At 39.0% G+C, this 16,059-nt stretch overlaps 2 protein-coding genes across 4 annotated transcripts in view; one reads left to right on the top strand and one right to left on the bottom strand.

Annotated features, from left to right (window-relative positions):
• Nucleotides 1-7,743, bottom strand: part of prr12b (proline rich 12b) — a 35,249-nt gene extending 27,506 nt beyond the window's left edge. For both annotated transcript variants that reach the window (XM_059347711.1, XM_059347710.1), the window contains exon 1: nucleotides 7,535-7,743. In XM_059347711.1, coding sequence (XP_059203694.1) covers nucleotides 7,535-7,617 — 83 coding nt within the window. In that variant the 5' untranslated portion in view covers nucleotides 7,618-7,743. The remainder of the gene's footprint in view (nucleotides 1-7,534) is intronic.
• LOC131983135 (uncharacterized) lies at nucleotides 6,493-13,522 on the top strand. Of its 2 annotated transcripts, XM_059347755.1 has the most exons (5): nucleotides 6,493-6,629; nucleotides 9,939-10,082; nucleotides 10,218-10,331; nucleotides 11,685-11,827; nucleotides 12,636-13,522. In XM_059347755.1, exons 3-5 carry the CDS (start codon nucleotides 10,288-10,290, stop codon nucleotides 13,106-13,108), a joined length of 660 nt encoding a protein of 219 aa, XP_059203738.1. In that variant the 5' UTR covers nucleotides 6,493-6,629; nucleotides 9,939-10,082; nucleotides 10,218-10,287; the 3' UTR covers nucleotides 13,109-13,522. The 2 variants fall into 2 exon arrangements, with proteins under 2 accessions (XP_059203738.1, XP_059203739.1); XM_059347756.1 differs by lacking the exons at nucleotides 6,493-6,629; nucleotides 9,939-10,082; nucleotides 10,218-10,331; nucleotides 11,685-11,827 and adding an exon at nucleotides 12,224-12,472.
• The last annotated feature ends 2,537 nt before the right edge of the window (nucleotides 13,523-16,059 follow it).

A 16,059-nucleotide genomic window follows, 5' to 3' on the forward strand; every position in this document is an offset into this window, starting at 1 on the left:
CATGTTGCACTGATAACACAAAGAGAATAGACAAAACAGGATTGTTTTTTTCTTCAGGGTTTCCATCCATGTGTTGTCTGACTAGTTGTGATGGATCAACTGGTATGGAGTTGGTTTGACAATTCATATAGTTTAATACAGTTAAAAAATTCAATACACCCCAAATATTTGTTATTGAAGTGGATCCCGTCTTGCCCAGCGTCTTAAGTGTTTTGCTGGGAATAGATGGCTATGTATGATTTCTAATAGAAAAACATGACTGACTTTCCACTGCTGGTCTGAAATATAATTGACCCTTGGTTGTTTCCCCATACCTTTAGCTTTTAGAATGGCAATTAAATGTCTTCATCGTATCCTCCTCAGCAAAATGAATAGGCACCTGCCTACCATCTGCACAGCATGTATCTACTTTTTCCATAGTTTTCAAGTCCATTGATTATATCAATGTGGGTATTTGTATGTAGGAAACAGCAGACAAAATGATGACCAAATAATTGGTAAAGGTGTATGAAATTATGAAGTTGTGCTAATGCAATACCTTAAGGAATTCAAAACTTTAGTGTGAGGATTTAAATAAATATAACTGTTCAAAGATATTTCAATTTAGAAGTAAAAATGTAAAGGGTTACAAGTTTTTGACTAATGCTGAAGATATGCTGAAAAAAGAAAAAAAGTGCTAACTGCAAAACTAAAGTGAAACCAAAAGCAACAAAAGTATTCCATGTACTGCTATGCAAAGTGCTGTTTTTTTTTCTCTTTTAGCAAGATAAACCCTGTATGGACATCAGTGGTGGAAGAAGTATTCAGATCCCTTACTTAAGTAAAAGTACTAATACCACACTGTGAAATTACTCCACTACAAGTAAAGCCTGCATTCATATTTTACTTAAGTAAAAGTACCAGTCTCAGATTGTTTATTAAATTCCAAATATAATATTAGTTTATTAATATTAATATTAAAGCATTTATTAATGATGTCAAGGTCGGGCTCATTTAACTACTTAATAAACTGTTATGTGGTTTAAACATGTATAATCACTTTAAATTGATATATTTCTTCATGTTACATCTCAACCTGAAATGTAACTAAAGCTGTCAGCTAATGTCGTGGAGTAAAAAGTACAGTATTTGCCTCAAAATGTAGTGAAGTAGAAGTATAAAGTTGCATAAAATGGAGGTACCTCCAAATTGTACTTAAGTAAATTACTTGAGTAAATGTACTTTATTCCACCACTGATGGATATCCATATTCGGACATGCCTAAGCCATATCTTGTCCAACTGCAGTAGTTGATGTGTTTCCAAGTTATCTGAAATAAAAAGTAATTTTTGGCCTTCACAATGAAGTTTACATGTAATGTAAAAGCAGAAGGGACGTTGGAGGGAGATACAGTAGCTTCAAATGGCACTGAAAATGGTTTTAACAAGTGCTGCATTTGTTTCATGTATGTTTAGTTACCATACATATGTAGAACTGAGTCAAGTCAATATATGGCCAGAATACGATTTGATGATGAAACAAATTGTAATAACTGAGGCTGAATGGAAGCACTCTCAAACTAATGGTGGTAATGAGTTATTCTTTAGGGTTGCATGACACTATTTTGAATAATTGAGGCATTGCTTTATCTATAGTCACACTGATTCCAATTTAAATGTTACCCAAAGTCACCGAAAGCCAATGGAAGCAATTAGGGTCATTCTAAATTGATGACTGATAACACAAAGGTTTACCTGTGTCAATATAATAAGTTAAAGTTTTGTTAAAACTCAAGCTCCTTCATATTTTTAATGGACCGACCTCAAGACAGAACTTTGTGCTTTGTTATTAGAAACTGACCTATTGTGATGACAGAAAAAGGTTTTTTGGTTCTTTTAACCTGAGAAAGTAATTAGCAATCTCGAGCAGAACACATCAAACATAATCAAACAAACATAAACAAAATGCTGAATCTTCAGATATCACAAATCCACATTAAAAATGCCTATGTAATATTGACATCAGTTTGTTTGCTTTTCTGCTTCAGGTGGATCTGCGATTAATGAGAGCATAATCAACATGATTTTCATATGTATGTACTTAGTCAGAGAATTTATATTTACTATCAGCACCATTTAACTTGGCTTTACAGTGTGTTACATGTTACTGGAATAAAATGAAGGGGAAAGAGACAGGACAATAAAGAACAACTTTGAATAATAATTTTAGAAGTTTGTTTTTGTTTTGTCACAGATTTGCCCAAGGGAGGCGGAAATTGACATGTTACAGGACAGGGTTGCAGGAAGTACACAGACTTATGAAGAAAACGCTCTTGGTGCAATCAGCTAATTCATTAAAAGACATGTTCGTTCAGGGGTCAACAATTATAAGGGACCAGTAGTGAACATACATGGATGCATTTTCCACTGCTTGCTGCACGTTTTCATGGTTCAAAAACTTAGCTCTAAGAATCCCCTCTTTATTGAGTCCACACCACCAGAATTAGGAAGGATTGTAGTTCTTAGTAACCAGATTTAGCTCCTGTTTCAGACTTGGTACTCTCCCAGTACAAGGGGAACAGCGAATGATGTCAGTATTTGGTGCAGAGATCTACATTGTAAGTACATTTTGTACCAAGCTTCAACTCAATAAATGAGAATATCATAGAAAGTTTATTTATATCACAAGTTCAAAGCAAGAGTTCAGAGGAGAATGGTCAGACTGGTTCCAGATGATGAAGGCAACTAGCCTGGGTAACTCAAATAACCACTCGTTATGACCAAGGTCTGCAGAAGAGCCTCTCTAAATGCACAGCAAGTAAAAAAAACCTTGAAGCAAACGGGCTACAGCAGCAGAAGACCACCTGCTACTTTATAAGGTAGACCTTGCTAGCTAATAGAATGGCTGGTGAGTGTATTACCTCAACTGTTAAATACTACATGGGCCTTATTTACAATCAGCTGTCAGTTTATTGCTACCGTTGACCTTAAACTTGCCTGTCACTGCCTATTCTTAAAAAAATGTCTTTTCTTAAAACTCACCAACGCAGTTTTCACAGAGATTCTGACATTAACCAATGTTGTTTAGTTGGGATTTGTCCTTCTTTAAGAACAAAATTTACACACACTAAATAGCAAGTTAGTTATATATGGAGGGATGTGATTGGAGGGTTGGTGGTTCGATCCCTGACCATGGCAGCCTACATGTGGAAGTAAAGTGCTTTGAGTGGTCGCAAAGCGACTAGAAAATTGTGTCATTTTTATATTTGAATGTATTTATTTAGAATGCAATGTGGTCTTTAAAACTAAAAAAAATACTACACTAACACTTCAATTCATATTAATTATGTTATTTTAGAACCGTGCAATCCAATAATTAGTGATAGATCACACTATTTCTAGGCCCAAAGTAGGCCTGTTTATTAATTTATTTTGTACAGCTAAAGTACAGCTAAAGATAGACAGAAAAGGGTGTGCATGACATGCATCAGTGTGTCGCAGGTTGGAATTTATCCCAGGCCTATGAAGTAAGAACTCCGCCTCAGTATATGGGGCATAAACTCTGCCAGGTGAGCTACCTGGAGAACATGCTGCTGTTTGTGTCTGTGTTTTCATATCCACTGCTGTTACCAAATCGCAAGAAACCTTCATAAATTTGACCTAGGCTTTCTTAGGAACCCCCCTAAGAAAAAATTTAAGACTAAATTTGAGAAGATATTGGTGAATGAGGCCCATTATCTTTACTTTCATCAGCTCAGACCTCATAACAAAGTATTCGTATTGCTTGTTGGCAGAGATGCACACTCAGACCTTTCTAATAATCTTGTTAAGTCTGGATAATCAAAAAATGTAGTTCTGTCGGCATGATTAGTAAAAGGCCAGAAAACTTATATTGACAGAAAACTTGTCTACTCTATTGTAGACTTGTAAATGTATCTCCCTATAGCCGAATGTCACCTTTTACTATACTATATAAGTGCACCCCATTTACCATTTAACTATCTAAATCTAAAGACTAGTTTTGATGGGGAATAAAGAGGCAAAAATAACAACATCAGGAGCAAAAAGAAAACAGCACAGTCTTGACAAAGCAGCTACAACATTATCTGATACAATCACTCTGTTTTAGTTAGTTTTTTTCTAATAAGATTCTGTTCTGTGGAAAGGAATAAGCAAAACAGCAACCGAAATACATCAAATATTAACTGCCCTAACCTAATACAAGTGCCACAATAACAGAATCCAATGCAAAGTTCTCATTCTATCAGAAACAAACTGCACACAAGCATGTTTATTCTGATATGAAATATTGTTATTGTTGTTTTACATGATATACATTATTATAAAGCTCTCTTTATGCACTTTATGATGAAATTTTCTCTCGCCATATCAGATCAATATGAAGTTAGTTAAAAGAGAGGCTTTCAAAATTCGCCCTATCGCAGTGTTGGAGGTCAGAGGTTAAATTATGTTCAGTGTCATGAAAATGTGACTGGTAGATAGATTATAGTCTAAGCTTTATAATGATACATGACTTCATGATATTCTATGTATGTTAACCTGTTTTATAATGGCTCTATGTGTAAAATTGAAAAGTTATAATATGCCAGTTTTAACTACAGCGTCAGATCACACCTTAGGCCACAGCAAAGTGATCAAATGTGCCAAAATGTATCATTTAAGGTATCTCGCCATCTGAACTCCCATTGTAAATACATAGAGACTTATACAGGATACTAAGAACTGCAGTTATAAAACAGATTACAAGGAACTGGTTAAAACCTATGCCGCCTTAATTTAACAGCTGGAAGTTAAAATTAAATATGATTTTAGGAATGGAAAGAATAGCTTATAGAATGACAAATCAAGAAAAGCTGTAGAATAAATGGATTAAACATAAGAATCTCAATTAAATACTATTATAATAAACAGCCCTGAAATGTATGTTTTTGCCCTTCTAAGTTAAATATGTATTTATCTTTTTTTAATGTATGTGTGCAGGTATATGCAGATGTATACGTAGATATATGTAGGTATATATGTGATAACCCTGATTATGTATGTGTACATATGCATGTACACCATTACACTAATGTGCTCTATTTCTTTCTTTCCCTTTTTGTTCTCTCTTTTTGAACGTTATTATTATGATTTTCCTTATGATTGTATCTCCTTATTTACCTAATGATTTATTCAAATGTGTACATTTTACTCACTTACACAAGCATATACATTTGCAGGAATGCTACAGGTATGAAGTACACAGTGTATTAACAAATGTACATTTCTATTAACTCTTGCAATAAAGTATATTTACGAAAATAATTCAATTACTGTACATTTTAACAAAGCATATGTTTCTACAAGAGAGGAAAGTGTTGTTCACACAACTCAATTAATATTTGTGCCTCCTTCCTTTGGAGATTAATTTATTTTTTTCGTACATTATTCTAAACTTGAAGATTGGCATTTGAATAAATAAGTAACACAACAGTGAATGAGCCTATAGAAGGTGACAGTGATGAATGTACTGCAATATTTATATCTAAATTATTACAAACTTTGTGTCTGTTGCTACATTTCATAAATATATATAAACGTCAAAAATATATATACATTTTTTTATTTAAGTGTAATTCTTTAACATTGGTGGAAAGTAACTAAGTACATTTAGTCAAGTACAATTTTGAGGTACTTGTACTTTACTTGAGTATTTCCATTTTATGTCTACTCCACTACATTTTTAGGCAAATATTTTACTTTTTACTCCACAACATTAAGCTGCCAGCTTTAGTGACTTTACAGGTCGAGATTTTAAAAAATATGATCAATTTAATATTTTACTTTTTACTCCACAGCATTACCCTGCCAGCTTTAGTGACTTTACAGGTCGAGATTTTAAAAAATATGATCAATTTAATGTGATTAGACTTTTTTAAATGAAATCGTATAACAGTATAAGTAATTAAATAAGCCCTGCCTTTACCAAATTAAAACACAGCTTGCATAAAAGTATCAATACAAATAATATAATAATATATTTAGAATATAATTTTACTTAAGATCTGAATACTTTTTCCACCACTGTTCATTACACTGTATGTAGTTGTCATGACATCAGCTGATAGGAAGTAAACATGGACCCAAGCTGTTGCAAAGCACTGCAATACAAGTGAAACCATAGAGTGAAACCAGGTGTGAAATCTTAAGGATTGCCACTTTTTATATTACATGTCTGAATAATGCAGTACGTTGGGAGAGAACAGAGGAGTCACCTCCATTAGATTGAATCCTCTTACATTTGACGGAAGACCGATGGGGTTGTCAAGGCGACCGCTAACGTGGAGACCAAAACTAAGAGGAGCTAGCTGACTTTAGCATGGCTCGCTGCCGCGCCTCATTCCAACACACAATACTGACGTGACAGGGAAGCCCGCTTCATCTGTCACCTAGTCATTTAGTAACACTTAGTAACAGTGCCAGCGTGGATACACCACACGGTTAACATTTTTGGAGTTTTCTGGCACGTAAGACAGCGTTTAGCCTACCTTTCTGTGGACACTTAGCTTATCACGGTGAAGCCAGTTACACAGGAAAACAAGGGAACTGGTTGCAGCTGCATACACTGTCAGATGCTGGATAATGTGCAAGGTAACTCAAAATACAGCCCGACTGTGCTAAAGAAGCTACCATTGTTTGTTGTGAACATATGACTAATGTTTACTTTACACCGGTGTTAAGCTACAAACCGTAACTTTAATTAGTGTCGACGGGCACGTTTGTCAGGTCACGTGACATTGTTGTAAAGTGGTGTTTACTAATAAGGCAGGGTCACCCCTTGACAAGTTCATCTGTAGATTCAGTCACATTTGACACATTTATATGAATACATTCACACAGCTGCTGATCAGCTACGGTATTGCGGTAGATTTGTTTTAGTTTCTGAATAAAGCCCTTCACATACAATCAATATATAACAGAGATTATTTCATTTGCACACAAGTTTTTTTCTAGAATACCGGAATGTGGGGCTTGTTCCCCTTTTCGCTTATACATCAGGCAGTAGCTTTAGCCCATGCATCGGACTGCTTTGATTAATAGGCTATAGCCAATTAATACTGTACCAATCAACCTTGCCAACCAACCTGGGAGTGTTCTGTCATACATTTGTTGAGTGAAAAGGAAGACAAAGCTGCAGCGGAGACAATGCAGTGCTGGAACCTAGATGTGATCTTTCTTTTCTTTTTTTTTAAACTAACAGACTCGGCTTCCAGCAACCCATCCCCCTACGTTTCTCCCCTCGTCCCCGTATCACTATTAACCTTCCATCGCATTCCTTACATTTTGGAGACAGCCCCCATACCCCTCCCCTCCCCCAAATGACAATACGGCTGGCTGTACCTGAGACTAGTGGCTATGTAGCAGCACCATGCAGCCTGGCTGAATGCAGAGGTGCACGCACAGCGCTGTGCCCATGGCATTGTTAGAGCCAGTTTATCACGCTGATGCACCCACAAGAACATATGGGTGCCCATGCTTTGGCCACCGAAGCTTACCTTGCTTTGCCCGATCTGTCGTAACTCCATCCCGTCCCAGCCCCTAGATCACCGAAGCCTGCAGCGGGATAATTCCTCTCCATGAATGAAAGGACTGGATGAAGATGGACAGATAGTGAGGGGGAGGGGAGGGAGGAATGTCTTCTTTTCTCTGCGCTCGCTTCTGTTTATTTCTTCGCTTGACGAGCCTGTAGACTGGGAGGAATGGAGGGAGGAGAAGGAGCGAGAGCGGCGGCGGCGGCAGCGGCGGGGGAGGTGGGGGGGTCGCAGCAGCCAGGAGCACCTCCTCCCTCCTTTCCTCTCCCCATATATTTCACTGTCTATTGTCTCCTGTGTTAAGCTGATGGGCCGTAGAACAGATGCTCCACGTTCTGTAGCACCTTTAATAAGCGAAGCTACATTCACATTGATCCAGCGCCGACAGCTGCTCTGCTGCTGCTCATTCACACCATAGTAAAGCTACTTTCGCTCATTTTGTCCACAAGACGCCATTTTTAAGAGGAATGACTGGGCTGGCGTTCATCCTTTCCTTCCCTCCCTCCCTCGCTCTCTCTCTCTCTCTCTCTCTCTCCCTCTCTCTCACACACACACACTCACACATACACATACACAGACACACACAATTTGTCATGCACAGCAGCGCAGTGTGGTGTAGTATTGTGCAAGACAGTTAAACTGAGTCTGGTGAAAGAGCTCAGCTTCTGTTGCCCACTGTTAAATAATAATAAACTGCTGTGATAAACAACAAACACACCAGTTGCAACATGTAAAGCATGATGTGCTGACATCTGCTTTACTGACAAGTGTATGCACATGTAGTCTATCTACTGGCTTGACAAGTTGAAACGGATGCATGACAAGATTGGAGTAGGATTCATTCTTATGTAATTTCTTACATAAAGCATGTTTGGGTTTTCCTGAAGAACCAATATTCTCTATGGATTGATAGTCTTTTGTTGCTCTGCTCTCTCTCATGCCAGTTTGATGTAGATTGCAACCACAAAGCTAACCCTAACCACATCCTCAGCTGTACCAGCTTTAAATCATCACATCCGTAGTGGACACCGATCAAACATAGTGGCTAGCCAATATGTAGATCATACTGTCTGTCAGTAGTGTCCATTCTGAGATTGTGTTATGACTTCCCTTATAAACAGTGGCATGACTTTTCCACTAGGTGGGGCTATAAGACCTTATAGGTTGCTCTGTGTATGTTGGCTGTTTCTGCATTTTTAAGGATTAGGTTGTTTTTTTAAGTATTTCATTTCAAATCACAGAAACCACTGCAAGTTAATTTTTTGTTTATTATCATACTGTCCGTTTCTCTTCTGGGTAAAGAAGTATCTCTCTGCCATGTCAGCAGAACTGGTAGACAATAATAATAATAATACTTTTAGGTTAATAAAATGTACCACAATTCATAATATGTAAGATATTACAACAGAAATTCCTGTAATTTTTGCATCACAATGTCTGCTGTTGCTACTTGCCTGACCAGACATAATCCAGTGAGTCCTTCTGCTGGCTGGTAGGTTAAAAAACATACTTAGTAACCTGAAAACAATATGAATATTGAAAAATATAAGAAAAAAGTTAGGATTATGATGAGCAAAAAAAGTGTAAACCCCCCAAGCAAGTTTTTGGGCTGACCCCCAGAGGTTGGATTAGCGGTTAAATGGCTAAGTGGCTACTTCTTAATTAGACTAAGGTGGCTGAGCTCTCTTGACGCCAAACCTGGTCTCAGCAAGATGATGTTGGACATGCTGGGAAGACGGCGTCTGGAAGATGAAGTCAAGTATGGATGTGTCACCCTGATGCTGGATGCCATGGCCATCAAAAAACATGTGCAATATGATCCTCAGACACAAACAATGTCTGGATTTGTGGAAATGAGGGATTGTTTTAATGAGACTGACATTGCCTCTGAGGCCCTTGTGTTTATGGTGGTTGGGCTTCAGGGTTATTGGAAGGCTCCAATTGCCTATTATTTGACCAAGACCCTCCCACCAGAAACACAAAAAGTCTTGGTAGAGCATGCACTGGAAGAGCTCCATCATCGTGGGATAAGGGTGGTGTGCATGACAATGAATGGTCACGCATCCAACATCAGTATGTGCACCCAACTTGGATGTGATCTAAAAGGAAACCCCTGTGAGCCCTTAAAGACACATTTCCCTCATCCAGTCACCCATGACAAGGTGTTTGTTATGATGGCCGCTTGCCACATGCTGAAGTTGACTTGCAATATGTTGCAGGTACATGATTATTGCCTATTTGCTCTGGTTTACTCTATTCTGCTTTTTATACAATTTAATTGCTTGTATTTACATAGTTTTGGAGAATATGATGCTTTACATTTAACGTGTGCTTGCAGTGAAAAAAGATTCTGATTCTGATTCTGCAGGCATACAGCCCAATCACCAGCATTATTGGCAGCATCAATTGGCAGTACATCGTTGATCTGAACAACGTGCAAAAGAAAGTTGGACTACACGCTGCCAATAGAGTCACAGACAAGCATGTGAACTTTTCAAATCAGAAGATGAAGGTATGTTTGTATGATGCTTTTTAGTTAGGCTGCAATAGAAATGAGCTTTGTGTTTTTATCCTTGGTGATGATGTTTAAATCTTTTCATGCTAATGTGCTCTTCATTTGAACTGTCTCGTTATGAACTCAATCAAGGTCTCCCTGGCAGCTAAGACTTTGAGCAACTCTGTGGCAGTGGCGCTCCACACCTTGCGGGAGATGGGCGATGCACAGTTCAAAGACTGTGAGGCCACTACAGAGTTCCTTGAGGTAATATAGCTAGGGGTTTGCATCATTGACCAAAATCCTTTTCCAATATTCTACTGTTCTTAACAAAATGATTTGCTTTAACCCATTCAATCCTGGTGACATTCCCATTTAGTCATGTCATCACAGCTGAGATATTTCAGAATTTAAGTTTTCATTTGGAGAACACTGTTAATACTTACCTTACCTCATACTTACCTTGGAAGCACCCTTATTGTCACATCTCAGATTTACAGGTGTAAAGCAGTGCAGCAATTTAATTTTTAAAAGCAAAGCAAGTTAATTTAGATATTTGTTTTATAGATAACGGACAGGCTGTTTGATATCCTGAATAGCCGCAATCCCAGAGCCAAAGGGTTCAAAGCCCCCCTTGGTTCTAGGAATTGGACAAGCACTAAGAAGTTCTTGTCAAGCCAGGGGGTACATGCTGTCTTTGAAGACCGAAGATGGCACACCCCTTTACAGAACAAAGAGGTGTTTTAAAATAGTAAAGGTTCTGTTCGTGATGAACTGATACCATTTTCCCTACTCAATTTTTGAGTAGTTGCCAATACCCAGTCCAAATTCTTGATAATAATCAAATGATCTGAATGAGACTTTTTAATGATTACCAAAAGCTCAACTCTACCGGTTCAGTGCATCAGTGCATCCCTAAATTCAATAAAATGCGCTGTTCTTTTGTTTATCATCACAATCAATTCTGTAATATATTCTGTGTCAAGTTCAGATGCTCTGTCCTCCTGTCTGCATCAAGTTCATAAGATGCGCTGTCCTGTTAGCATCGAGTTCATAAGATGCTCTTTCCTGTCTGCATTTAGTTCATAAGATGCGCTGTCCTGTTAGCATCGAGTTCATAAGATGCTCTTTCCTGTCTGCATTTAGTTCATAAGATGGTACGTATTATCTATATTCATATGATATATCTATATGTGATACATCTTGCTCTAATGTGTTTGCTGTCTGCAAATTTGTCTCTGTTCCAATTCTCTTGTGTTCAGTCCCCCCCTGCAGGTGTCAAAATGGTATGTATTGCATGTTCTGTTTTGAATTGGTTCAAGCAGGTCTAGTGTCCTAAAAGTAATTTTAAGGATCCTAAACCTCAGACTGATTTTACTTTTAAGATCAGGGATGCAAACTAGTCATCTTTAGGTTAAGGCCCCCTTTTTATCCCCCAAAATGCGGCAATGAAGTGAATTGTGTGAAATGTGGATTTACGTGTGCCCTGGCACCTAACTGAGAATTGCTTCTTTGCAAGCTTTCACTATTTTTACCCGATACCGTATGTGTTTGCATCCCTGCTTTCTTGTGTCCTGTTTTAGCAGGATCATCATAGTAAAATAATATTTGCTTTTGAAGGTTCCTCTCAATCCTGGACTTCGTCATCAATATTGACACGATGTTGATGGTTCCTGTGCTGCTTGAAGGACAGCGATATGTCCTGACCTACAGGTTCAGCCAGGACCACTTGGAGCTTCTCTTCAACTCCATCAGAGCATCTGGTAGGGTTTATATTTACCAACTGCAACACTAAGTGACACGAAGTGTCAGCAAATGCTCATATTCTTTTCAGTTTGTCTCTCCATATGTTTCTGAAGACATATACACAGTATCTGGAAGTGTCTCAGAAACCATTTTGAGTATTTGTGATACAGTCCGAACTGTAAGATATTTTTATTCACCTCAATTTATGTGGAAAAGGATCATTCAGGGGTGTCTAATTCTAATTAGTCTATTTTTTTTAGAAAGATATACTGAATATCTGTGTAATATATTCGTATATCTTGTGTGTGTGTGTGATTTTTTTTTTTTTTTTTAAATGCCATTAAAATGCCATTTTAATGCCAGCCAGTTGAAGTACATCTTCCGAAAGCTGATGGCCTGGTGTGGGGTTGTTAAACCAAGCAGCAAAGGCAATGTAACGGCACAGGATGACACAGAGCCTCTACCAGCTCTAGCAATGTCCTCTGCTGCCCAGTCCTACCAGATTGACACATCTACCAGCCTGTCAGCTGCAGATTTGTCTTCTGCAGAAGGAGAAGATCTCCCATCCCCGTTTGCAGACATTCCTGCCATTGTGCACGACCACAGCTACCTTCCCAATCGATTTGGTGGTCTTGTCGACAACGCTCTCATGTACATTGCAGGTAGAGGTCGATCGATAGTGGATTTTGCCTAGAACTGATGCCAATTCTGGGGAAAAACAGGGCTGGTTAATCGGATGATTGTCCCAAAAAAGAAATGTAGCCCTAATTTCCCTATGCTTATTAATTATTATTATATTATTAATTGGTCTACCCGTAATTTCAGGATTTGTTGTTCGAAGAACTTTGAAGAAGCTGTCCTGCAATGTCTGCCGTGCCAGCCTGGTGACGGACGCTGCGTCTGCCAGTAAGGACAGCAGCTACCACCTGCTGACTTTGAAAAACAATGGAGGTCTTGTGATTCCATCTGAAGGCACAGTGAGGGTCGTCAGAGCAGCAGAGTGGGTCATTCGCCAGGCATCAGCAGGCAGACGATCACAGCCCATCAAACCACAAGAGGTCCTCTACATTGTGCGCAAGAGGAGCGGGTCAGACGATGTGTTTTTGCTTGGGGAGCACATAAGAGATACCCAATATGGCATTGACTCCCACCATCATACACTGCTGACATTGGTTGTGTCCCTGTTTTTTAAGTTAAGGCTGCACCACATTGCTAAAGTAGCAACGCCTAGCTTACAGATTGACAATGTGAGACAGAAGCTCACTAAAACAGTCCTTCTCAAAGGACCACACATCTAACAAAGCCTTTTTCTGTTAGATGTGTGGATTTGTCCACCACATGCTTTGAATAAACAATAACCCAGCTTAGGGAGAATATCATCAATGAAAAAGGAGTGAAATACCTGAAATTACAGCATCTTAAGCACATTTACTCGAAACTGTCCAGTTTTTCCAATTCTCACTTTCTGTCATATACCCCCAGTAGTAGCACTGCGTACCCCGATGGGTACACATACCCCCAGATAAGCAAAACTTGCAGACCCCCTATGTTCTTAGAGAATCACACTTTAGTTGCAACTGTACTTGGATGGGTTTATTGTTTTTTACTCTACCACCAACAGGGATACCAACAACTTTACAATTATTTGCCAGGGTTGGCGTGAGCTCAAAGAAAAAGGAATCAGAACGAATGTGCACAGAGTTGAATTTATATATATATATACATATATATATATATATGTGTGTGTGTGTGTGTGTGTATATTAATGTGTATGTATATATATGTGTATGTATATATATATATGTATATATGTGTATGTATATATATATGTGTATGTATGTATATGTATGTATATATATATATATATATATATATATATATATATGTGTGTGTGTGTATGTGTGTATACATATCTCAGAATGGATATACAGAAAGGCAACATGAGAGATATTTATATTGAAAAGAAATACATATGTTAATGTTGTGTTATTGTAGTTATCATTATCATAGAAATATTACTAATATACATGGAATGATTAAATGTTTTATATATAAATGATTTAATATAACTACCTTGTGTGTGGACGCCTATAGATATTGCTCCTTTATATTCACCTTTATGTTTATCTATGAAAATCCATGGTTAAAATTATTCTTGAGTATGCAGGGACATAACTACAACTCTGAGGTTTATAACAAACCAACATTTATATACAGTCTATGACCAAACCGTTTCAAAATCGGTTTAAAATGAATCAATTTATGGTTATTTAAATGCTACATTCACGTAGACTCGGATGTTATGAGTGGGCGAGCTGCCTGTGGTAAGATGGCCGCCGTGTACGGACGTCGGACCCCATTGGCTGACAGCGAGCGTGAGCCATCTAGTGTTTATATCATGTCTGATATAATAAAAAGGTTAAAAAAAGCTGTTTCTTGTTTCTAAATGGGTTTGCCGTGACACGGAGCAGAGACCTGCAGTCCAGCGGTGCAGGCTGTCTCTCTGAAGCAGAGGATGGCGGTCGTCTTAATTTACGTCAGTCCTCTCAGACAGCCCACAAATGTTTTTAATGTTTTGATCCGGCCCGTGCTTGGATCAGGCCTTTATTACCAGTGATGAAGCGTAGAGTTGTGGTCGTGAACGTCATGACAACAACCGTTGTTGTTGTTTAGATGATGCCGCCGCTACCAGCTGTCAGCAGTAAACTGAAAAGGCACCCACGTGGCGGGCTGGAAAATGACCAATCATAAGAGGCCCGGGATCAGCCTTGGCCCCGCCCCCAATGTGTCAAAAGTCCTGGCCCCGCGCGAGCAGAGCTCCACCGCGAGCGAGCACGGAGGAGAATCTGCTTCACTCGGTTGCTGAATATGTGCGCGAAGACCAAACAAGTGCGCGCGGCAGTTGAAATCTGCGCGCGTGACACGAAATAAATGCGCGTGCAGATGTGTGATCGCTTGCGTGACTTTTGACTCAAATAAGACGCCATAGTCCGCTGGCCGGACTCGGCCTCTCTGGCTTTTCGTCTGAGGTAAGAAGACATGTTTTTATATTTCGCTAGCATACTACCGTTACAATTGTGCCTTATAATGTTAGCATTTTCATATTTGAACTTTTAAACTACTGTCGAAAATATGTCTTTGTGAAATGTAGTTGCAAGTTATTTGAGTTTCATTTGGACGATGTTTGTCATTTTATTTTGCTAATTTATTCGCGGCTACTGGTCTTAGGTCTGAGCTAGCGCTCTCTAGCGAGCTAGCTTTAGCATCATGTAGAAGCAATTTATAAATGGTCCGTCGAGGCAGAATATCTTCACAGTTACTCCATGTTACAGTTACCATGATGCTAACAGTTGTTATAACAGTAGATGTGTCTGGTGTTAGCAAACACTATCTAAGAGTGCATTGCATGGTTTGATGGTTTAGACAGCCTATAATGCATTGTTAGTTGATAATGCAGGCCATAACAGTTTATGATTGCTGTGTTTTGTCTTGTGTCTATCTGGAAAGGTGTCATTATGCTAATAATAATATAATAATGCTTAAAAAAATGCTAGCTTATGCTATTTTCCTTGATTAATGTTTTCTAAATGCCATCTTAATGTAGGGTTTGTGTACAATGTTGGCCTGACTAATTTTTTTAACTGTGATATGTAGGCTAGCTAATTGTATGTGGATTTTGATGGTAGCTTCTTGATAATAGTCCTATTTTTTGTGAGGATGTTTTGGTATTCGGTGGATTCCACTGGATGCGTAACGACTCCGGCAGGGGTCTGTCCGCAACGGCTGCGTATCTACGCAGTCCGTCAACACCAACCGGATCCGTCTGTGTCGGAGCTGTTGCGGACAGCAGAGTCCCGAGGACGCACGAGATCTCGCGAATTCACGCCTAATCAATTGATATAACTGGAGGATAATCAACATCTCCTCATTAATGACTGGAGACAAATCCAGCGACTCCGTCTTAACGAGCGCTAACGAGGTCGGCCGGCTTGTTAACGAGCCGGCCGACCTCGTTAGCAAACCCGAGGTATTTTATTTTGAAAATATACCGGTGTTTTATTTTGTGTCTGTGCAAGACTTCCTGTCCGGAACGATCTGCGTCGGCCTGGATTCCACTGGATGCGTAACGACTCCGACAGGGGTCTGTCCGCAACGGCTGCGTATCTACGCAGTCCGTCAACACCCACCGGATCTGTCTGTGTCGGAGCTGTTGCGCGCAGCAGAGTCCCGAGGACGCAAGTGTTGCGAT

The sequence above is a fragment of the Centropristis striata genome, chromosome 13, assembly GCF_030273125.1.
Source record: "Centropristis striata isolate RG_2023a ecotype Rhode Island chromosome 13, C.striata_1.0, whole genome shotgun sequence".
Classification (NCBI taxonomy): domain Eukaryota; kingdom Metazoa; phylum Chordata; class Actinopteri; order Perciformes; family Serranidae; genus Centropristis; species Centropristis striata.